Genomic DNA, 24,104 nt, shown 5'->3' on the forward strand with positions numbered 1-24,104 from the left:
AAATGCATCTCATAACCATAATGGAGTTGGTAGACCTCAGTTAAGTAAAATAGTTACTATAAAGTGATTTCCCTAATTCATTGCAGAGCTTGCATATTCTGATACTGATTCTTGCCGTTTGATTCTTCAAGGATGCTATGTGAACTTGAACATCCCCTCCTGCTTCCCAACATGCTTTTTGAGGCCACAGTCCAGCTGTCACTGAAGGTGTGAATTATTCCCAGAGTGTGAGAATGACTTTGGAAATATTAGGGCCATTTGTAGAAAAAGCACTGACTCTCCTCAACACACAAATGCAGTTTCATATCACCACACAAATAATTCCCCTCCCAGACAACCTCTTCATTTTCTACTTCCTCTTTGAGACTGCAACAGCTGTTTGCATATTAAAGTAAAAGTGAAAAGTCTACTCCTTTTAGTTATTATCAGCCTTTGCAAGGCAGTGCTGTTAGTGCATGCTTAGTATCATGGAACTGAAGTTGATGTCTTTACCAAGCTCCACCAGACAGTAGGAACTGTTAAATTTATCTTTTCCCAGCAGGAGAAAAGGTAAGTTACTGTTGACAGTGCTGTATATCAGATGAGTAAGATAATGAAATGAGGGGATATAAATATATTTTTAAATTCTGTAGCTGAACCCTACTGTCCAAAATGCCAGTGCTTGAATTTCTGAGTGGTTGATAGGAAGCTTGAAATTTTGCTACTTCATTAGAAAAGCAGGATGTGTGGTGGATAACAGATGATGTGAAAAGACCTGTCCTCTCTAAATAAGCTCTACTTTGTATTTCTCTGACATCCAACCAGCTTGTCTAGTCTAATTTTAGTAATTTTACAAATTAGACTTTTAGGATAAGGTAAGTCTCTCTGCTTCATTTTTATGAATACAGGGAGACAGGCCCACGTGCGCATCCTCCAATGCCATGAGTTGTTTAGGCACAATTACTTTCCAGTTGTGACAGAGGGCAAATACACACCTAACTGAAAATATGACACATTTAGGTCATGAGAATTAGGTGAGAGGAAATCCTTCCTATCCTAAGATAAAAAAAGTAGTTAAACACTGTATTTGTAATAATCTTTTTTCCTTCAGTTAACAATTTTTTCATGCTATTTCAGTGGTTTTGGATATCTGGAAAATGAAATCCAGCAGGAAGGTAGAGCAGACTCAGTTTCAGTAAGCTGCATTTTGCTTCCTAATGGAAGCATTGTTAGATGCCCAAAAGCGCTCAGAAAAGCCTGGTTCATGTGCACAATCTACACTGGCTTATTGGTGTTTGAGTTCAGGACTCGTTCATTTGAAAAATGTAATTATGAACCAGTCCGATGGCCTGGTTTGTGATGTTTTGGCATTTAATTTTGTGGAATAGGAATGCTATTACTAATAACAATTACATTAAAGAATAACGTAACAATAAGAAAAATGGAATCATTGCTATTGACCTGCAGGGCTTTTCATGGAGCAGCATGCAAGATGTGTGTCCCTTTTCCCTTTTGGCCAAAAAAGTAACTTTAATGGCCTTGAGTGACATGTACCAATAGTGCATCATCCAAGCATGGGCTAACCAGCAAAATGGCAGAGATGCTAACAGTGGAACTTTTGCTTTTGCAAACGTTAACAGTGGGACTTATGGTTTTGCAGCATCTTTCCCTGATTCCCTGTCTCCCTCTCCATATTTCTCTGGTTCTGCAACCCTGGTTATTGTCCCAGCCCAGTCCCTGCCAGGTCCTGCTGGGCTCAAGACAGGTCACTGACTCCTGGGCAATTGCACTGAGCTTTCTGTCTCCCTGTCCCCAAACAGGAACACATGAAGAAAACCTATTGTAGCCAGAGCTGGCTCAGAATGAGTAGAAGATGGTGATGGTGACTGTGAAGTAACTTTGGGGTACTTTTTCTGTCAGGTGGGAAAAGAACAAGGAACACTTTTGTTTTCCTTCCAGAAGAAGTCTCAATACCTGCAGGGAAACAAGACACCTAGACGCCGGGGAGGTAGAGATTCCTCAAACAAGTGAGGAAGTTGTGGATGGAGTAGGCAAGCAAAGGGCTAATCAGAAGAGAAGGAACATAGCAATCAACAAAACAAGGCTTCCCTGAGGACTTTACGCAGGTAGACAGTCTCCCTTGGTAGGACACTGGTATTCTGCAAAGGCAGCTGCTGGGAATCACCATGATTCCAGCTGGGACATCCATCTTTTACAATGTCTCTGACAGAGGGCTATCTTCTGCCTTTCCCACCTCAAAATGCCTATAGGCTCTGCACAGCTTGCACATAATTCATATTTTTCTGCCTTTTTCTTTATTTTACCATTAATAAACCCTCTAAAAAATGTTATTAATTGCAAGGTGCATTTGCATAAATACTTCTCCCAAAATAGGCTATTTGTCTTGGTGTGGGGGGCCACAAAGCAAACAAGGCCTTTGAGACTTGGTGGTAGGTGGAAGGTGAAGGTGGAGTTAAGAGAAACAGTAGGCATAAGCATCAGTCAGGAAGAAGTGCCTTAGGAGGATTCAATTCCCCCACTCTCACATACTTACAAGAAGAGCACAGATCTCAGTTTGCTGCCATCTTTCCACCTTTGCTTTTACCGAAAGTGTTAGGAGATCAGGCAAACTTGATTATAAATGTAAATCATAGATCAAGCTCAACTCTGGCCCTATGGACTTTTCTCTGTCCTTCAAGTGCCCAGTCATCCAAATCATTGACTGCCAAAGAGGTAACGGTAGTTTTTCTGGAAAAAGGTCAGGCTACCCAGGAATTACTTTATGTGCTAGGACTAGACAGGATAAGTTTATTGAGGAAAAAAAAGTAGCATAACAGTGGTTTTGTTGAGATGGATTGCTCTGCACCAGGCAGCAGGAGAGATGATTTCACGGTTTGAGTCAGACTGGAACTGTGAGGCAGGCAATCATCATACATCATCCCAAACAAGCCAGGATTCACGGGACTAAAGCCACAACCATTATTTCTGTGGAGCTAGGGCACAATTCTCCCAAGTGATGAGGAACTAACTGGAGACAAAAGAGTATGTGTGTTCCACCTGTAGCACCAATGCATCTGAGAAACCCGGGAAGAGACCACTCTATCCTCTCTTATGTCTCCCACTCATGATGTGCTCATAAATTAAAAGACAGAGTGATGAACTGCAGTAGGGAAGTAAATAGTACCTAGTAACAGTAAAATGCACAGAGACATGCATTGATAAGGTTGTTTAATAGCATAGAATAGTTTATGTTGGAAAGGAGCTCTGGCAGTCACCTAGTCCAACTTCCCACTCAAAGCAGGGCCAACTTAAATCCAATTGCCCGGGCTTTGTCCTGTCAAGTTTGGCATATTTACAAGGATGGAGGTTCACAACCTTGCTGGGCAACAGTGTTTGGCTACCCTCATTGTGATTTTTTTTTTTAATAATATGGATATAGATGAAAATGAACAGGAAATATGTTCTGCAAATGTTAGGTAATCTCTTGGGGAATTATTGTAAAAATGTCTGATGAAAATGAAGAAAATGTAACTTGATAATTTCATGAATGCAGGATAGTCCTAGTAAATGCAAGGTCAGGTGCCAAGGCTGTATACTGCTCTAAATGGGTATAAATCCAGCAAAAAAATACTAGTGTAATTAAAAGCAGAATTTGAGCATATAAATTTTACAGAATGCTTTGAATAAACTTGTTTGGATGCACATTCTTAATGCAGACCACTGAACTCAGAGTACCCTCAAACATTAAACATCAAAACGAAACTGGAACTGCTCACAAATTCCTAAGAAACTTGGTGGTTTCCTTTTAACACAGTCAGTTGTTTTGTGACATAAAGCCTGAATAAGATCAGCCTACAAGCTGTGCTATTGGTGCATGTTTTAAACTGATCATGAGAGTTGGATAGTTTCTGCTACCATGCAAATAGGATAGAGCTACTTTGTAAAACTTTGAAAATCTTAGCTGTTACATGAACCTGATTCTTCCATTGACTGCATAAAGATCTGATGTGAGTATAACGCTGCTAAAATGCAAATCTATATTTACTGTATTTCTGACTGATGGATTGCAGATTTGTTTCCTATATTATTAAGATTTCCTTAAGTTTATTTTCAAATTATTTGTAGGGACTGGACTCTGATTCTGAACCAAAGATTGGATAAGTCTCAAGTCCTAAAACACAGGTCCATATAACTTCAAACCCTGGGGAATAAAGAGTTTTAGAAGCTGAACCTGTCTTGCAACTCAATATTCTGTAACAGGCAAAGGCAGAAGAGTGGTGCTAGTGATCCTCTTCAGCTTATGCATTGGGCTGTTGCTGTGTGTAAATCTTTAATTCTGAATTTCAGGGAAGAGTTGTAAGGAGAAAAAAAATCTGTATATATTTGTATCTGTATGTTCCTACTTACTTTCTTCTGGTTGTTATTAAACCCCTACCTGCAGATGGTAGGTTGTTTTGATTGTACAGCAAATCTGGGGACTTTCACCTTCTGCATTCCCAGGAGGAGCACAGGCTAGGAAGAGGAGAATTTCTTGTGTGTCTCTGAAAAGTCTTTCTTTCTGTAGAAGGTGGAGATATGAAAGAAAATTTGCAGTGTATCACGCCAAAGTGTTAGCCTGTATTGTTCAGTGCTGCTGCTAAGAGCTGAAAGTAATGTGTTCTCTAGAATACAGAGCTGCATTTTAAATGTAGTTAATGACATTTTCTGTAACAAAATTTCAACCCAATCTTACCCTAACATCTATGGCAAAAAAATACTTATTCGAGGTTGTGTTAGAATTATTGTATTTGACGTTGAACAAAAAAAGTGACAGTGAAAAAGATACAACAGGTGACAGTTAAACAATGCAGGGAAAGTGAAAATTTACAGCAAGGGTGAGCAAAGAAGGAAGTGAGAAATGATATCTCTCCACCTGATAGCTGAAGTGAGACAGAGAACAGATTGAAGCGATGCAAATAGGCAGTCACAGGTGATGTGAACATCAGATATAAAGCAATGGACTCAACAGTAGGTTGACTGCATAGTGAGGTGGACAACAAGGGACTGCCATAAGGGTGCCACAGCAGAGAAGGAACAGCAGGTGAGAGGGTGTGTGGCTGAGGTGGGTTGGAGAGAATGAGGGCAGAAGACTATGTCCACAAGACATACTGAGACAGGCCTGAGAAATGGACTTTGAACAAACGTTCATATGCATTTCTAGTTTTTTTATGAAATGCTGAAATGGAAACAAACTACCTTCTTTCTGATGGTGAGGTATAGAACAGATGTAGTTTGTATGAGGATCTAATGCTGCTTTTTTTGTTGTTTATTTTCTGACCTAGGATTTTTAAACTTTTTTTAAACTTTTTTTTTTTTAAACTGGATTCTTCACTGAAGGGAAAATCAGTTTAGTCATTTCATGAGGAGGTTGAAAAGGTTGTGTCTTTTTGCATACATGAGAGTGTTGGAAGGAAGCTTTTGAAAGTGCAAGATGCACAGCAGACAAAGGAGTTTCAGTAACAGAGAAAGACAAAGAAAGCAAATAGTGACTGGGACCCCTCAGTCTTTTGCAGTGTACATATGTGTATGAGAAGATAGTCTGTTTTCCAACAAAATGAGCACAAAACTCTGTTTCATGCAGGAAGATCTGAATTACATCAAAACAAACTAGCTTACGCATGAGAAGCAGTACAGTCACATTAGTCTGGTATTGCTTTGATGCTTTCTTTTGGCCAAAAAGAGCCAAGTAGGATTCCATGTTAATGCAGCTTGATTGCTTCTGGTATTCAGATGAGTTTGTATTTCTGGGCATTGCACTGTGCTTTGTGCAGGCACTACTTTTGCAGTACAAAAATGCAAAGGCTGTAGAAGGAGAGGGAATAGAAAAGAGATATCTGAGCTGATCTCTGTAATGTTATAGAGTATGTCAGCAGCAGAGCAAAAATGTTGAATGTAGGAATGAACAAATCAATAGCAAGATTGCTGTTTCAAATCTGTAACAAAGTCCGTCAGCTCAGGATTCCTCACCAGTCTTTCAGATCACCTGCACTACCTTGTTTGCTAAAGTGCACTTGACAGTTCATGTGGAGGTGGGCACAGGCCACCTGGCCAGCCTGGTGATGTTACCGTCCTCCACCCAGCTCCCAGCTATGGAGTGCAATGTCCCCACTTTCTTCCATGAACTTTGTAAGAACACCTGTGTTATATCTGCTAAAACTAAAACTAAGCATAAGTCGTAAGTGCTGTCAGTGTGCTGACTTGATCTGCAGAGAAATACAATACAAGCAAGGGTCTGTCTACAATACCTACTCAACTTTAAAAGGACCAAGTCCCCTTTCCTTAGTCCTTTAATCCTTTAATCTTCCAGACTGAAGTCTGAGCAATTATTGTGAACTTCCACGTATGTTTGATGTCTGCTTTAAACCTGGAGAAGAGCCAGTGTGCTTGGAAGCTTGTTTAGATTTTCCAACAGTTCTGATTGATTGATTATTGTAGTGGCAGGTATGCTCTTGGTCCACTAAACTCTCCTTGCTTACTGCTGATAAGTGTCATTATGTAAATGATAAATGTGTTTACTGTTCTTAATTGTCCATTTGCTGGAATACAAATATTTTAATAGCTGAAATGATGTTTCCAGGAAAGTGTTATGCGTGATTTGTTAGACTATAAGGTCCCTGAATCAGTGACTGTGCCTCTGGTTGTGTTCATTTAGCGGACAGCATAAAGAAGATTCATCCTGCACAGGATCCTTTGTTATTCTTGTGTTGGCAGCAATCATAGAATCATAGAACGGTTTGGGTTGGAAGGGACCTTTAAAGGTCATCGAGTCCAACCCCCCTGCAATAAGCAGGGACAATCATAGCAAGGCTACTAACCAAAGGTGGTGACAGGGAGTCTTGTACTAAGGTCTTATACTAAGATGCTCCTTTTATCTAAGAAAAGCACCATGATCTTTCAGATACATGCATAAAAGGAATTGAATTCACAGTTCATATTATTCAGGTGTGGGTTTCAATCTTTATTACTAAGGAGTATATTGCAAAATATTCTGTGATTTCCATGTTCCTTTGCTTACAAAGCTTCTTGCAAACTCTTCAATATCGTCAACATTGTGGGAGTTATCACTAACTGAGGTCAAATCTGTCCTGACACTTCTGACCAGACTGGTGCCAACCTCCCTTGTCAACTCACTGTGGTTCACAACCTGAGTGTTCCCTCAAAATAAGATCCAGTAGGCATAACAATAAACACATGCCAAAGAGAGATCTACAAATCACAGCTACTTAAAATAAGCATCCCAGCTTTTGCTCAAGAGCTCCATGGTTTAAGCATATAGCAGAATTTGATATTCCCCTTTTGCCACCACTGTTACCTCCTGAGAGCATCCTTATAACATACAGCTCTGTTACTACAAGCACCTCTTCACTTCTGTCTGTAGAACTGAATGAAGTCTATACTGTATGTTGAAAATTGAATAATATGTTGAAAACAATATTGTGGCCTAGAGCTTGTGCAGTTTGAAATGGGAATGCCAAGTGTAAATTTTCTGAGGGAACAAGAAACATCTTTCTAACTCCTTACCAGAAGAATTTTGGGCAACTGCTTGAGATTTTTTGTGAACTGGTGCATTCCATTGGCCCAAAATTACTTTTTTTTGGAGATGAGTGTTATAATCTGTCATGATTTAACCCTAGCCAGCAACTAAGCCCCACACAGCTGCTCGCTCACTCCCCCCCAGTGGGATGGGGGAGAGAATCAGAAGAGTAAAAGTGAGAAAACTCGTGGGTTGAGAGAAAGACAGTTTAATAGGGAAAGCAAAAGTCACACACGCAAGCAAAGCAAAACAAGGAATTCATTCACTCCTTCCCATGGGCAGGAAGGTGTTCAGCCATCTCCAGGAAAGCAGGGCTCCATCACATGTAATGGTTATCACACAGATATCATTCTTCTAGTCTATGGACCACCCCATATGTGTAAAATGTCCACAAATGTCCATTGAGTTCATTTAGTCCGTGACCTTGGGCTCCATCTGTTATGGTGGTCACTCAGGACAGGAGAGGTGGTGTGTTGCGTGGAGTTACTGGGCACCAAAACCAGCTCAGGTTGAGTCACTGCTGCACTTGCACTGCTTCTTGTAAGGCTTCTCCTTCATTGGTTCAGGTGGTTCCTCCTATAGTAATTCCTATACATGTAACTCAAATCCCGGGTTACAACAATTTAAAGGTATTTCCATTACAGTCTCCACCTGTGGTCCCTTTGGACCAGACCATCAGGTTTAACATTGCAATGAACTCCCCCCCTTGTCCCTGCTCCGGCTTCGACTTATCCACACACTGCAGTCCCTTAGGGGAGTACCTGCTCCAAGTGCAGCCTTATCTACGCACCACAGTCTCTCCAGGGGTATACCTGCTGTGGCATAGACTTATCCACAGTCACTTTGAGGTGCACCTGTTCCAGCGTGGCCTTATCCATGGGCCACAATGCTTTCAGAGATACACTTGCTCCAGCATGGCCTTACCCACAGCCACAGTCCCTTCAGAAGTAAACCTGCTCCAACATGGCCTTACCCATGGCTGCAGTCCCTCCAGGGGTGTACCTGCTCTTTTGTGGGCTTATCCATGGCCACATGCTTGGAGGTGCTCCAGCATGACCTCATGCACAGCCACTGATGCTTCAGGGTGTACCTGCTGTAGCATGGACTTTATCCACAGCTACAGATGCTTCGAGGTGCACCTTCTCCAGCGTGGACTTATCCTTGGGCCACAACCCCTTCAGAGGTGTACCTGCTGTGGCGCAGACATAACCATGGCCACAGACACTTTGAGATGTACGTGCTCTGGCATGGACTTATCTATGGCCACAGACACTCCGGGTGTCCTGCTCCCATGTGGACTCATGCACAGGTCACAGTCCCTTTGACTCGAGTTCACACTGGAGTTCCAGCCTGTCTAGTACAACAGCACAGAAACAGCAGCGATGCCCTGGCCACCTGCCAGCCCAGGCACATGGCCATTGCTGTTATCAAAATGTTCCCAGGCACAGCAGAGTCAGATGATCAGCAGTACAGCAGCATGGCAAGCAGTGAAAGCAAAAAAGCAGCCACTATTCAGCACTAGATTCTAATATACAGCAAGGCAAGCAAGCCCCTGGCAAGCACAGGAGCCTGCCAATTAATAGCTAAACAGCAATAACAGCTCTAAACTTGATCTAGCATACTCCAGTCAAACCTGTCATTATCTCGAACCCTTCTAGCCCCACACTGGGCACCAAAAAGGACTGTCGTGGTTTAGCCCCAGCCAGCAACTAAGCCCCACACAGCCGCTTGCTCACTCCCACTGGCTGGGTTGGGGGAGAGAATTGGAAGAGAAAAAGTGAGAAAACTCATGGGTTGAGATAAAGACAGTTTAATAGGTAAAGCAAAAGCTGCGCACACAAGCAAAGCAAAACAAGGAATTCATTCACTGCTTCCCATGGGCAGGCAGGTGTTCAGCCATCTCCAGGAAAGCAGGGCTCCATCACATGTAACAGTTACTTGGGAAGACAAACGCCATCACTCCTAATGTCCCCCCCTTCCTTCTCCTTCCCCCAGCTTTATATGCTGAGCATGATGTCATATGGTATGGCATAGCCCTTTGGTCAGTTGGGGTCAGCTGTCCCAGCTGTGTCCCCTCCCAACTCCTTGTGCACCCCCAGCCTACTCACTGGTGGGGTGGGGTGAGAAGCAGAAAAGGCCTTGACTCTGTGTAAGCACTGCTCAGCACTAACTAAAACATCCCTGTGGAATCAACACTGTTTCCAGCACAAATCCAAAACATAGGCCCATACTAGCTACTGTGAAGAAAATGAACTCTACCCCAGCCAAAACCAGCATGTAATCCCTGTGGGTGTGTGAGCTGGGGCCAGGACTAAAGTCATAGACATGATCAACTGAATCAAGAGGAGGAAAACCATACACACTGTTGTCTTGACCCTTGGTGGAATTTTAGCAATTTATTACCATTGGCCTCTGGATTGCACTCACCATTCACTAAGAAAACTTATCAGAATATGTTCCTTTTGGGCCAAAGAGAGTCCAGTATGGGTTTCAACTTAGTACTTTCAGTAAAATAAAAAAGCTGTATAAAAAGAGAATATTATATTCCTCCCTTTTTCCATTCATATTTTCATGCCTTTGTTTTCATTGTTCCTGTTCAAATTTTTAGCCTTGAGCCCTACATCCTCACTGGAGGTACTACAACTCAAAAAAAGCCATGGTGGTTTTTAGATGTCTGATGCTATGGTTTTCATCACCTCAACCCTCAAAGGTTTATTCAGCTTCATTTTCAAAATCACACAGCACCGTGTGAAAACTTGCTTTTTCTTCTTCAGATTGGTCTGCAAAATTAATTTACTGACAGGATCTGAATTGCTGTTGAAATGTCATGCAACTTCCTCATGTTCTCAGATGTGGATTTCAATTCCTGACTTTGCTGCCAGAACCACTAAGTGCTGATATTTATGGTGCAGTGTTCCTTTGTTATATCCCTATGAAGTTGCCCCAGACAGATGATGAATACGCTTTAGAAACGGCCTTTTGCATAAAAGAAAAAAAGACAGTGCTGTGCACAAACTTGTTAGGATTGTTGTGTACATGGACTACTGCATAGCAGGGCATGGCATATGCTTTACAAAAGACAGGGAGAAAATTCTGTAACAGCATGAATGGTTGCTACTGCAAGCTCAGAAGAAATCATCCTCCAGATACTGGTGCAGAACTTCTTTATAGAAATGTGTTAGGATGCCTGGCAGAGCCACACAATTAAGTTGCATGGGTAGATTGTGAGGTTGTATGACAGGTTTATGTCCACTAGTAAGATCATGGAAGTAAAGAATGGCTTCTAATACAGATCCTTGCTGATAGATCCTTGATCCTTCTAATACAGATCCCTGCTGAATCCCACAAGCATTCCATGACTCTGCTTTCAGTATCACAAGTGAAAATGTTTCCCTGTTTGGGTTCTTCTACTTAATTATGGTATGTGTCATGATCTTCTCACACTAATCCATCTGGTCAGGCAAGCTTTACTCTTATTTCATATTTAATAATCATGACTGCTATCTGCTGGGGCTTTGATTATGAATCCCCTTATTTTTGTTCTATCCTTTTACTCTCAGTAATATGTATATTTTAAAAAGTCCCATCCCCTACGTTATGCAAGATACATGCTCTGCATTCTCAATGTACCTCAAGCTATAAAAAGAGAGCAGATCACCTCAAATGTCCCACATGAGGCTAATCCAGGGATCTAAACATTGATGTGAAATACTGTTCCTTCTTCATTCAGTTCTTCCCTCTATGTCCACCTGCTTCTAGGTCGGCTGTGTGGAGAAGTGAGTATAGCAGGAGATTGAGGACAGTAAATTTCTTTATAGTATTAACTGTGGAACACTATGGTGGCTGCATAATGAGCGAAATTTAACCTGGCTGACAGGGCAGTTACAGGATCTTTGTTTCTGCATCCGAGAAAAGGAGATACTGATGCTGATACTGTATATTAGCTCCTTTCTCATACAGCTAAAATAATTACAATTTATCACACATTAAGTAGTGGCATCTCAGTCAGTCCTCTGATAAAGGTAATTAGCTTTCATTTACATGTAATAAGTCTGCTTCCTATAGTTTGCATATGCACCTTTATGGTAACATAAAGGTCACCTTTAGCTGTGACAGCAAAAGATTAAGGTCTAAATTTCCAGGAAAAATCCTCTAAGTTTGGCTGCTGACTTTGATAAAGCTTTGAGCCTGACTTTCTGAGGTACTGAGAGCTCAAAGGTGAAAGCAATCAGAAAAATGCAGCACCTGAGAAACTCAGAGCCAGAATGTTTCAAGCTGAGCCACAAATGCAGGGGAAGTAAAATTAAAAACCCTCCCCAGTAAGTCTAGCTCTGGGGAAGTCTAAAATTGCTCTTTCTCTTCTTTACTTCCTTATGCTTATTTCTGGATCTCCTTCACTAATTTTTGAGATTATACTATATGTTAGCATGCTTTATTCAAAGTAATTCTTCCTTCTTATCTATTATCTCATTAATTTCATTATAAATGTTATCCCTGGATTTTGTGGTTTTTTGCTTTTTAGTTATGTTGATCTGTATACAAAAGTATGAACAATAGTTTGCTTTTTACTGGAACAGGAAGATACTCACTCTAAAACTGGACTTTCAACTTTTGCATTATCTCAGGGCTGTTGGTTTACTGTCAGTAATACATGGTACTTTGTACATGTCAGGCACTGCAACATGCAAAGTGAAAGAATTAGCAGCACTAAGTCTTAAAATCTAATCCATTCTGAAGCAAACTTTAATTTATGCACCCCAAGATTTCCAGTACCTCACACTGAATTCCAGGTATCTGCTGGTCTTGAGGTTAAAGAACTCAGACAATAAGTATCCTCAAAAAAATATGCAAAGCAGAGTTCAAACAAAATCAGGGTTAGCAATCTTGTAAACTAGGTGTTAGTGCAGGCAGTTAAAAAGTCTGCTTGTGCATGTTTATGAAGCTTTCCCGCATGTGAGAAGCCAACTGCAATTGATTTTTATTATTCATGGTGGAGTTTCACTATGAAGTTGTTGTAAAAGTACTGCCATGTCAGACTATTTAAGACTGCCTGCAAGCTACAGATCCTGAAAGCCTCACAGGTGAAGCTGTGGAAAAGTTTTCTTTGCCTTCATTGCCACAGGTCAGTGGTTCATATTCCATGTGTGTGCATGGGTTGTTTTAATCAGGATTTTCCTTATTTCTAGTGGTAGTCTAGTGTTTGTTTTTATTTTTGCTGATTTTTAGCTGCGATGGGCTTTGAAGGCTAGCATGGCTCCAATGCATCTCAGCAGGAGAAGGTAGTTGTTGCAAGTTCTGATGCAATCCTACTTTTGTTTCAGATCCACCTGAGAAAATGTTCCAGATCCTCACAATGCTCTTGCTGGAAACGCAGCTCTGTGTCGTTTCAGGTGAGAGAGAAACTGCCTTTCAATTCCACCAGCAGAACCAATGCAGCAAATACCGCTACACCCTCAGTACATGGGCTTCAGCACCTCCAGTAATACTTGCATGAATAGCCAGTGATGTCTGGAGTCTCTGCTTTGCAACGTCTTACAGAAGGCACTGTGTACTAATTGAGCACAGGACAGATGTCCATCACTTTCCACAATCAGGCTTCTTTAAGCATAGTATATTGACAGCGGAGGCGTCCAGCATTAGCAGGCATGGCTATGAGAGTGAGGATGACCAAAGCAACCTCAGACAATTGTAAATTAAACAACCTCAGTGTGAGGCAGAGTGAAGTAAAACCATGTGTATTTCCCTGTCCATGGCTGCAGCAGGAGCAGCTTGGCTAAAACCCAGAAGGGGCTCGGCACTTTTTCATATTATTTTTTCCCTCATTATGGTTGTGTTAAAGTGAATAAACAAACATTGCTAAGAGGAATTGAAGCTTTGCCTGTAAGTATTTCACAAACACATGAAATAAAAGGAATGCGTAAACAGTTGCATGAACTTCTGTTTTGAATGTCACTATCAATATTTCCAAGTGCTTCTGAATTAAATCTACCAATATATGGCACATCCAATATAGAAAGTAGTAACAAGGTATACTGAATGATGTATCATAAATAACTCCCCTTTTCAAGACACTTTAAAATGGTAAAATATTCATAACAATATGAATTTCAGATTTGGTGAATTGCTAAGAAGATTATTTTGATAATACTTTGTGTAATACTGTTGCACATATCTGAGAGGACGCATGGGATCAAATGATACTCACATGGTCCCAGGCTTGTGGAAGACTGTAATTGCTACAAAGCAATTCTTCTAAGTTACACGTGCTTGTTGAGTGCAACTCTGGAGTTACACTGGATTTTCTCTTTGTAAAGGATAATGAAATTAGATTTACTACTTCCACAATTAACTGTTGCTTTTACTAGAATCCTAGGACATATAAGATACAATCATAGTTTCATAGAAGTGCTCCCTGTGTAATCACTGACGCAGCCTTAAGTTATTTCTAAAATGTGAAAAAAAACCTTGCTCCTTTTGTCCTTGTCTTTCAGACTCTGTAATCAGTACAGAATATAGATGATTTGCCATAAATACTACTGATGTGGTAAAAATGTTAGTGTGAATAGGGACAAAAAATGCTTAAAACTTTTAGTCATGCCAGTAACCATATGCCTGACTACATGACACCTTTTTGCCCAAGTTTAAAGAAAATCAGAACATATTTTAATAGAACAAATGACACTGTTTTCTTTTCCTGCCATAGCTTTATTTACAGTTGAAGTTCCTCAACAGCTATACATTGTGGAGTATGGGAGCAACGTGACCATGGAATGCAGATTCCCTGCGAACGGCTCGTTAAACCTAGGACTCCTGACTGTTGTTTGGGAGCAAAAAAGGCAGGGCCAGTCAAAATCAAAAGAGGTGTACACATTCCGCAATGGGAAGGCATTCCCTCCATCCCAGCATCACGATTACATAGGAAGAGCAGCACTTCTGCAGAGTGAACTGAAATTGGGACGAGCTATCCTTCAGATCACCAGCGTGAAGATCACAGATGCGGGATTATACCTTTGTCTCATTGACTACCAGGGTGTAGACTACAAGTACATTACTTTGGAAGTAAAAGGTTAGTGGTTGAATTGACTGTAAGTATATATTCATTGAGATATCTCTACTAAATTCCTACAGGCTTGTAGAAATTGATTAATATGGAGGAATTTGTGCTAACTCTCACCAAGTCCCTGTGCTCAGCCCCCAGGTAAACCAAAGCAGTTGTCTTAGTGCTGGCTAGTCTTCAGTTCAATGGCCAGCTGAGCTTCTCTAGCAGGAGCCTGTGCCAGAGAGGGAGAGCGACTGCTCCCCCTCCATCCTTCATCCCTCCTCCTTCTTCCCACACCCTCTTCTCCAGTGCCCCCACCCCTGCCTCTCATTTGACCCCCTGTCCTGTTGGGCCACCTCTGGCCATTCCCGAAAGTTTCTCAGAGGTGCTTTAATTTACTTACGAGCCTTGCTGCAACTACCCAAGAGGCTGGGAATTCCCCATGTGACTGGAGCTCCCAGAGCAAGGACATGTGATTTTCTGTGTTCGTCAAAGCCAAATGGACATTAGTAATAAAAGGTGTACATGACTGGATAGCATGATAGACCAGTCCTTTGAAAGGCCTCTGGTGTTTCCCACTAACTGCAGTATGTCTGTGTCATAGAAGGCAGCATTCATTTCCCACCGAGTCATTTAAATAACAAGCTTTATCAAATGCCAAAATTGATACAGCCATTTTTAAGACCTACATTGGTTCCTCTGAACTGTCCTCACAGAAATTCTAAGTTCATTTTGTCCTAATATGATGAAAATACCACACCTGTTTATAAGCTATGGTAAAACAAACATTAAAAACAGCCTTTTTCTTGAAGTGGCATATTCAAAAAGTGAAAATAGAGTCCCATGAGACTTCACTTGTTTCCTCTGTATTGATAAATTATAAATTTAGTCTCAACTGCTGCCTTGTATAAAGTAGTGGAGTAAGTTCCATCACTGTAGGCATGAGAAGGATTGAATAATGAATATTGAATTGTTCTACAAAACATCCTTCATCATTTCAAATAAGTGTACCTCAGATACAGCCATAGACAAAATAAGGCATTAGAGGGAAGGAGGGAAAGCGAAGTGGGAAAATGACTATTGTTGCATAAAGTAATTTCACTCAACTTCTTATGCAGCATCCTATAAGAGAATAAACACTCAAGTAATGAGAAAACCAGGTGAAGACAAGTTTGTTTTTATATGCCAGTCAGAAGGATTTCCTCTGGCAGAGGTTTTCTGGCAAAATGAGAAGAACTTCAATCTCAGTGGATCTGCAAATACCACCTACACGCTGACCGCAGACGGCCTCTACAATGTCACCAGCATCCTGACATTCAAACCAAATATGAGTGAGAACTATAGCTGCGTGTTCTGGAATAAAGAACTGAATGGAGAAACTTCAGCTCACATTTCCACTTTAGGTTTGTATCACCTTGAACTTGTATAAGACAGAGAGGGTTTGTACATACATTGTGTCCTATGATCCATCACTGGAATTCGGTTCTAGAAAACAGTGTAGTATTGATGCTTTGGAAAAGAAACAAGTCAGTATTATTTACGCCTTTGAAGCCTCGGCTAGCTCACACTCCAACAAGCCAGTCTGTCATTTTTCTGTATATTTTAATTTCAGGGTAGCTCCCATTATTTGGCTGCCAGTACAGAGGCGATTCTTTAATCTGCATGGATGCCTTCCCTGATCTAGACTCCTAATTCATTGTTCTTCAAATGGGATACAGATAAATTGCAGTAGTGCTCACTCAAATGTTATACAAATGAGAGATTTCACTCATTTTTTGTAAAGCTTCTTATATTAATATTGCAAAATAAAGTATTCATAAAATGAGTGTAATACACTACGTTGATAAATTTTAAGAATCTTTTGTTCAGTCAGAGCAAGACTTTGGAGAATCAGAACTGATAACTTCATAAATTATGCCTGTTTTGTAAGTTATAAATTTACTTTCTTTTCATGTTTTTGACAGCTTTAATAAGTACACAGTATAGCGGACAAAAATCCCTGATCTTATTTATCGTCCCCATGTGTGTGATGGTAGCTGTCCTTCCCTCTGCACTAATGATCCTTCAAAAGAGAAAATCATTCAAGAATCGGCAACCCAAGAAAGGTACATTTTACTTCAGATAGTGGATCTTTTAACTTATTTTTTGTTTTTCCTGCGAACGACCTTTTGGAAACTCTAAGCATGCTTGCGTGACTTTGGTCACATTTTATTTCTAGATGCGCTCTGTTCTAAAATGAGATCTTGGATCATTTCAGTTGGGTTTTATTTTCCTCAGCTTGTTACTTACGTAAGACAAGGTATATGGGAAGATATATTTTTTTATCTGACCAGCTACTGTTCTGTAAAAAACACAAACAAGCTTTGGCTTCGGTAAGGAGGGCTGTAAAAACATAGTTTGAACGGTGTTTTTCTTCACGGCTACAAAGCCATTGTAGCTACAGCATATGACACAGAACTTTTATTTTCAATCTCCATTAAGGCTGTATAACTAAAATGGTATGCTCTACTGGACTATTATGAATAGTGTTTCTTTCCTTTATATATTTACTTCAACAGACAGGAAAAGAAAACTGAACCCTAACCTGAAAGATGAGAACGGTAAGTCACAGGGTTTTCTATATTTATGCTTACAGCTTTTTCTTTCTTACAGCTAAAATATTTATAAATCTGTAGATGGCAACTTAGACAACGTTACATCAAAATAGAGGCTAGTTTTGAATTTAAATTCAACTTTTCTTCAATTTTCTAAAAACGCAGTATCTAGCGTTATGACTTTCTCACAGGCAATGTAAACATTCATAAATGTTTGTTCCCTTTCACTGAAATACAGAGAACTTACATACATATCTTGGTATACACCTCTGCATACTAACTGCAGTTCTAGTAGCCTCAGCTGAGTAGGATATACACAAAAAGCTGGTTGTTTTGGAAGGCATCAAGATTTTTGTGGTAATAGTCTATTATACTTTTGGTTCAGGCCACAGGTTTTAACCACAAATGAAATGATACCTCATTTATCTGCAATATTAGATCATCCACTGAGGCACTCCTCATCTTTCGACTGTGTGACCTTCCTAGACATCCAGGAATTTTTACATTGCAGAGAGAAAGTAATGCCTAAAAAAGTATCAGGATGCATGTAACTGTCCTGTAGTAATATTGAACTGAAAAAAAGAAACCACCATAGAAAACAATAAAGCAACATGATAAGAAAGCTCTTAAAACACCTACTTATAAAAATCAGTTTTGTTACCTATAAATAAAAGCCTGATAGGTTAATGTATTGTCAGGAGAGAGGCTGTGGCCCATGTTAGGTACAGTGGTATTGGGTTCAGCTGTAATTCCTTGGTGTCCAAGCAGACCCTAACCCAGCCTATTGAGGCCAGCCCTGAGGCTGCCTAATGTGCTCCAGAAACATGAATGATTCTCCCCCAAGGATCAAAACTGGAGCAAAACTGTGATGCAGCTGACCAAGCAGCCTGAAGAAACAATACACAGCAGTTTCTGGACACAGGCAGCTTTGAGCTTTTCCAAGCACAGGATCTACTTGAGAAGCCACCTGTGTTTCTCACTGCTAAAAAAATACATCAAGAAGTCTCCAGCTTAAAAAATAACTTCCGTAGGTGAAATGAAAACTATGGATTGGTCAGAGAGGGCATGAATTCACTGATTCCCATATCACCTCAGATTATAGTGCTTGCATCTTACCCGTAGCTGTCTAATCCACTGCCATCAGTAGATATTACGGTCGAAATGACACTTTCAGAAAAACACTTTCACCTTTCAGAAATCAGCACTTGCTGTAGTCAAAGGCCCTTTCTTATTTTTCACGTGATGGTGTGAAAATTCAGTGGAATTATGCCATGTCCAAATGAACAAAAGCTCAAGGCAAGCAGCAATCTGGAGGACAGCGTTGCTGCATGTCCGGGCATAATTCCAGTGTACGTTGTCTGAGTACGGCGTGGCTTCATGTGGCTTTTTGTATTACTGTTTTAGAATTTTTTCACTTTGTAGGCCCTAGCCTCCTCGTGCTCTTACTGAAATGAAGAAATTAAAGGAGAGGTAGCTGCTTTTTGTGGTTTCGTTTTACTTCTTCATTTTAATGACCGAAAATCTTTGTGCAACGTGCAGTAAGTCATATGACAAACATTTATATTTCTCAGCATCATGTATTTTTAAGAAACACTGGAAAGAACCTTTTTTCCATGATGAGTAGGTAGTTGAAGCATAAAAGCCACAGATACTTTACCAGAGAGCCTTGGAAATGACCCACATGGCCCTGGTTACAGGAACAAGGATTGTTCATGTTATCATTTTAACTTATAGCTCAAGCTGTATCAGCACTGACGATGTAGGACATTTGGCCTCATCACTGAAGTCCCAGTTCTGCAAACTTTTATTCAGATGCACAGATTTTACTGACGAGCATTCCTGTAGATGCTATCTAACCAGATTTCAGTTTTGTTATGTCATTTATATGGCCAATGGTCAGTGATAGCTTCGATGAAATAGAAAATTCAGAATTTGGACCACAGATAAGAGAGAGAGAGAGAAATCTTCCCTCTGAAAAGATTGCAACAGGATGCCTTTGTAATTAATGGCAGCTTTAAGGAGCCACTGTAACTTCAGCACAGCCCAGAAAAGCTTGCATACAATGATGATAGAGCTTTCAGTCTTTACCACTCAGTTGTTAAGATCAGGCTATTTATTTTCTTAAATTATTGCAGATTTTAAAAATAATACTATTCCATTTTCTTTTTTTAAGGAGATGATTTTAACTCCCAAACTGAGGCTTTATACTTGTCAACTGTCACAGCTTCAAGAGACAGTGGGAGTGTGGGTCTGTGAAAACTCTTCATCTCACATGCCGTAATTTGCACTTTTTGTATCTGTTTTTGGGGACTTCAAAAGAAAGTTACAGCACTTTAGCTTTGGCATGAACAGTGAACTCATGGGGATTTATTGGCACTGCAGCAATGGAAAGCTATGCCTCCTCGGATACCGTATCTTGAAGTTACTGATAATTATACTGTCATGAAATGTGGTTTACCATTGTGTAGAGGTTATCTGGGTGCCTTTGATACACTTTACTTTTGGACTTACTGTTGCTCAAGGAATTTTTATTTAAGAATGCCTTTATTAACTGTTCCAGCCCCAGGAATGGTGTTTGGATTCAAACATCTTGTGGGAAGTTGAATAAAAGCTGTAAATGCTATCTTATGTCTAAACAGTCATCTTTCAGGTGGAGACATCATTACATGCCCGTATCTCATTTCCAAACTTTCCAACACATTAAGCTGGAAATGACCACAAGTACCCATCAGCATGGCAATATATGCAAGATATTTCATATCACAAAAGCAATAAGAGGTAGAAGTGAAATCAAAGGACAGACAAAAAAAAATCCCAACACCAACAGTAAATCAACATTATGTAACAGAAGATAATTTTAATGCACGGTCTATGTAAAACCCCACAAGTAAGTCAGGTAAAAAAACCATGAACTGTTATGCTATGCTACATGACAATAAGAAATTTTACATTTGTACTAATTACTCAACAGAATTTTCTTTAGGAGGAATTCGGAAGCAAAAGTGAAAAGGAAGCTCAGCCAGATTTCTCTACTGATTATTTTTAGAGAGTAATTTTAACGTTTTTCAGAGGAAAAGACAAGTCTTTTCCATGCCAGACACCTCTCTGTTTTACTTCCTATTACTGAAATGCCTAAAAATGCCTCATTCAACTCCCAATATGCTGTGTACTGGGTGTAGCTTCTACAGTGCTAGCTTTGAAAAAAGGCCCAACAGGAAACAACTTTGCATCTTTGATAGTCATCAGATGGTGAAGCGAGGGCACTGGGTGTGTTCTGTAATATTATTTTCAAAGAGCACTGGCTCTGGTGAGCTGCATTTTCTCCTAAGTTAGATGTAACAAGATTGAAAATAGGTGTTCACATGGAAACCACTTTTGTCATTATCTTGCTCTTGGAAGAGTGCTATGTGTTTCACAGAAAATACCGTATCAGTAATGTTAAGGTTTTCTTCATAGCACTTGCTCTGGATTTAGATGAGAGCTGCTTCTCTAATGTCACGTTGCAGCTATTCACTCCAGCACAAAGTGGACCTACAGTGCTGCTATGAGAGCAGAAAGACAGCATTCACACCCTCTTCTGTTTCACCAGGACAGCTGACTTTCAATAGCAGGGCTGCTGTTGATTTTACTTGTGGAAGAGAAAAACAAATCTCTCTCTGTCATCACCTCTACTTTAATATCTATGTATTGTACCTTTAAATACCCATTTGTAGCCACTGGATTCAGCTGAGACAAATCCCCACGAGGCTTCCTTTGTCCTTGCTGACATGGCAAATCAGGTAGGTGTCAGAGAATCAGAGGCAGCTTCTTGACGCATTGCCTAGCTTCAGATGCAATAGCAGCTTGGGGACTGCCCTGACTTGCACCACCTAGCAATACTTAAGGGTCAGTAGTGCATAAGGTCAAGCAATTTCTCCGCATGCCAGCTTGTACTCCGCTGGGAACAAAGAGCCCCTTCTGTCAGCCACAGTGAAAAATCTAACCCACTGTGTTCCTGGAAGGACTTAATTTTGTATTTTTCTATTTCTTTTTTCCTCATAATCATAAAATGGAAGTAATTCAAACTGAATTTATGTGGATTAACATAAATGGTACATCACAGCCTTTGAAATTAGATTATGGTGATTATCATTGTTCCCTACTGAAATGAAAGTCATCCTGACATTATCTTATGCTGCTGACTAAATGTTGCCATGGCATGGGCAGGGAAGACCAGGTGCGGGCAGCACTTCCTGCCCATTTTACAGGCATAGCAAACACTACCCTGCTTTCCCTCTTAATGGTCTGTACGCTGAAAGGTTTCACCTGGCATCCCTAGGCAGAGGCAGCTCAGCTTTGCACAGCAATCCTATGCCCCATCCACTCCATTTCATATTGAAGGAGCAATAGTACTATTTACTGTAATAACCATAAGGATACACAGAAATGTATCTTGGTTTACAAGTTTCTATTTTTACCAGCTCTCACTGGATACTTATGAACTGCAATAAAAATAAATCGGGATGATTGTCACATCTTAGTATTAAAAGTATGAAAGCTTGTCAGCAGCTTGACCAGTCTACATGTGTCTATGAATTCATGCATGAGTTGTTTTTTACTGCAAACCACTGAGCATATGATACTTGTGTGATATGATGAGTCTCTGTTCTTTCTGCTTCAGCTACTGTTTTACACGCTGTTATCTTGAAGCAGCTGAAGTAAGAGTTTTCAGATACAGATAAACTGCCTGCAAAATGTTTCAAGAGTTTTGGGTTTGGGTTTTTTTTGTTAGTTTTAAAGTTCACAATGAGTCAAGAGCTGATACTATTAGACCATAAAATATTAGATATTTTTAGATGTAATATAAAGATTAGTTTGTAGGGATTTACTTTAAAACTTACTTACCCGTTCAACTGGCATTTGAGAGTGGCATAGCGGATACCTTGCATAGGAAGCTTCCATTATCTTTTCTGATATGTACCTCCTCTATTCATCTCCCTATGTTTGTCCCAACTAGAAGAATGTGATAAGCAATAGCATGTTAGTGTACTGTATAAAGGTATGGATTCAGTTAAAGTTGGTGGAATGTCTGTACAAAGATGTGCAAAGAATCTACTCACTGGTCATCAAGAACATAGTCCGCTGAATTTTAATAATGATCATTTTTCACAAGCAAGTATAAAAAATTGTTTTTAGGTATTGAATTCTTCTTGTCTGCCTAAGGAACGCTACTTTTGCAATCCTCTGACCTGCTTTACTGAGCGAGATATTTGCCATTTTAGCACAGGAGCGACTGGCAAATTGGGTGATTAGTCTTCCTGCTCATTCCTCACCTCTGCTCTTTACCATAGATTTTAAGGGCTTGCAGTAGGTTCATCTGGTCTTTTCTACCACAGCAACATTTTTAGAATCTGTGAGTTGCAGCTTTCTCTGTCATTAGAAGCACACAGGAGAGTAAGATTAGCTTGTTTTGTCGCACGTTCACTTTCATACCAGCAACAGCCTAAACCCACTCTATTTACTTGATTTCCATTAGCACAGACATGGCTGAAATAAACAGTAAACATCAAGAACATTAATATCTTTGGAAAAAGACTGACGTGGAAGAGGGATTTCTAATGGCCAGTTGAAATTTAATTCTTACAAGACTCAGGTCTGCATACCAGGAAACTACCAGCTGATTCTGACCATGGCTTACTGGGAGCAGTTGGAAATGCCTTTTAGAGGTTTACAGTGCCAATGAACAAAACCCTACATCTTTCTTAAGAAATGATGCAGTTGTGTTTTCTTACAGAATTTCTTCCTTCACCTGACAGAAACATGCTGCTTGCCACCAAAACCAGTATCTTCCTACTGCACAAAATAGTAAAGCAGAAAGGTTTTACAAACCATCTCTATACTGTAAAGAATCACCGTTACTGGAACAGATCTAACTTCAAAGTTGGCTTTTCTTTCTGTGAGGGGTGGGGGTCAACTAAGTGACCTCCAGAAGTCCCTTCTAACCCAAAGAGACCTTTGATTGTAAATTTCTTGATCAAATTAGGTTCTGTATTCTTTGTAATTACCTGACTTTTCTTACACTCTGATGAAAGTGTGGCCTGAAAGTATAGCCCTAGATCAATGACTGCCATCTGGTCTGGCAAGACATCCTGGTTTTGCTCAGCATGTTGTCAAGCATGACCTGAAGTACTATTTTATACCCAGTGCACTGTAATATTTCACTCAACTTCATTATGCAACCGTGTGGTAAAAAGTAGCTGACACAGGTAAGTGCACCATGCAAACACAGTTAAAAGCTGACTTGAAAGAAACGTTAATCAAGTTCAGATGTATTTACTTTTGGCTTTTATGGTTACTGCCCTTTTTCTGCAGCTGAGGTTTGTTTACTCACAACCCTCTCTTCTTAATGGGCTTTTCCAAGTGAGAAGTGAAATGTCTTTCATGCAAAGTCTGTGTTAGAAACCACTTTACATAAGGAAATAAAACGAACCATATACAGTAGAAATCGGAAGAGTGGGTTTAAATGCATTCCTTACACACATGTGTTTTTCAAGCAGTGGGGCAAGATGATTACAGGAGTCTCAGCTGGTGAAGACAGGGCTTTCTGCGGTGAAGTGTGGAATCTATCTAGTCAGAAATTTAGAGTTCTAATTGTAATGAAAATGTTGCTAGCAAGAAGATTGCTATGCTGCTGGATGACTGCATTTGTGTATGAAATCCACCTTTTTTCAAGTGAGATGATGAACATACTCTTCCCAGATCTAAAATAGACAATTGTCAGTCTTAGCAATGCTCCATCTTGGCAACAGCTGTACCAAAATGCCAAACTGACAAACGGTGAAATAACTCTTTCCACCTTGTATTCATGGAGCAGTAAAGTACAACCTGGCAGAACAAGGAAGCCAGATATTGGTGAACAGGCATATAAACCTGAGAATGT

The 24,104-nt window shown here is 40.2% G+C and overlaps 1 protein-coding gene across 1 annotated transcript; it reads left to right on the plus strand.

Moving 5' to 3' along the window:
• The first annotated feature begins 12,887 nt into the window (after positions 1–12,887).
• On the plus strand, positions 12,888–19,441 carry LOC140650967 (programmed cell death 1 ligand 2-like). The gene is made up of 6 exons (XM_072859909.1): positions 12,888–12,942; positions 14,256–14,618; positions 15,710–15,994; positions 16,556–16,696; positions 17,150–17,191; positions 19,359–19,441. Exons 1-6 carry the CDS (start codon positions 12,888–12,890, stop codon positions 19,439–19,441), a joined length of 969 nt encoding a protein of 322 aa, XP_072716010.1.
• Positions 19,442–24,104: the final 4,663 nt, after the last annotated feature.

The sequence above is a fragment of the Ciconia boyciana genome, chromosome 4 (genome assembly GCF_034638445.1).
Source record: "Ciconia boyciana chromosome 4, ASM3463844v1, whole genome shotgun sequence".
In the NCBI taxonomy this organism is placed as follows: domain Eukaryota; kingdom Metazoa; phylum Chordata; class Aves; order Ciconiiformes; family Ciconiidae; genus Ciconia; species Ciconia boyciana.

What these genes read in the sequence shown, in the direction of transcription:
- LOC140650967 (XM_072859909.1), top strand. Translation starts at nt 12,888, where the DNA reads ATGTTCCAGATCCTCACAATGCTCTTGCTGGAAACGCAGCTCTGTGTC. An exon ending in GCAGCTCTGTGTCGTTTCAG is followed by an intron (nt 12,943 to 14,255) that starts GTGAGAGAGAAA and finishes TTCCTGCCATAG; the next exon opens with CTTTATTTACAGTTGAAGTT. An exon ending in CATTACTTTGGAAGTAAAAG is followed by an intron (nt 14,619 to 15,709) that starts GTTAGTGGTTGA and finishes CTTCTTATGCAG; the next exon opens with CATCCTATAAGAGAATAAAC.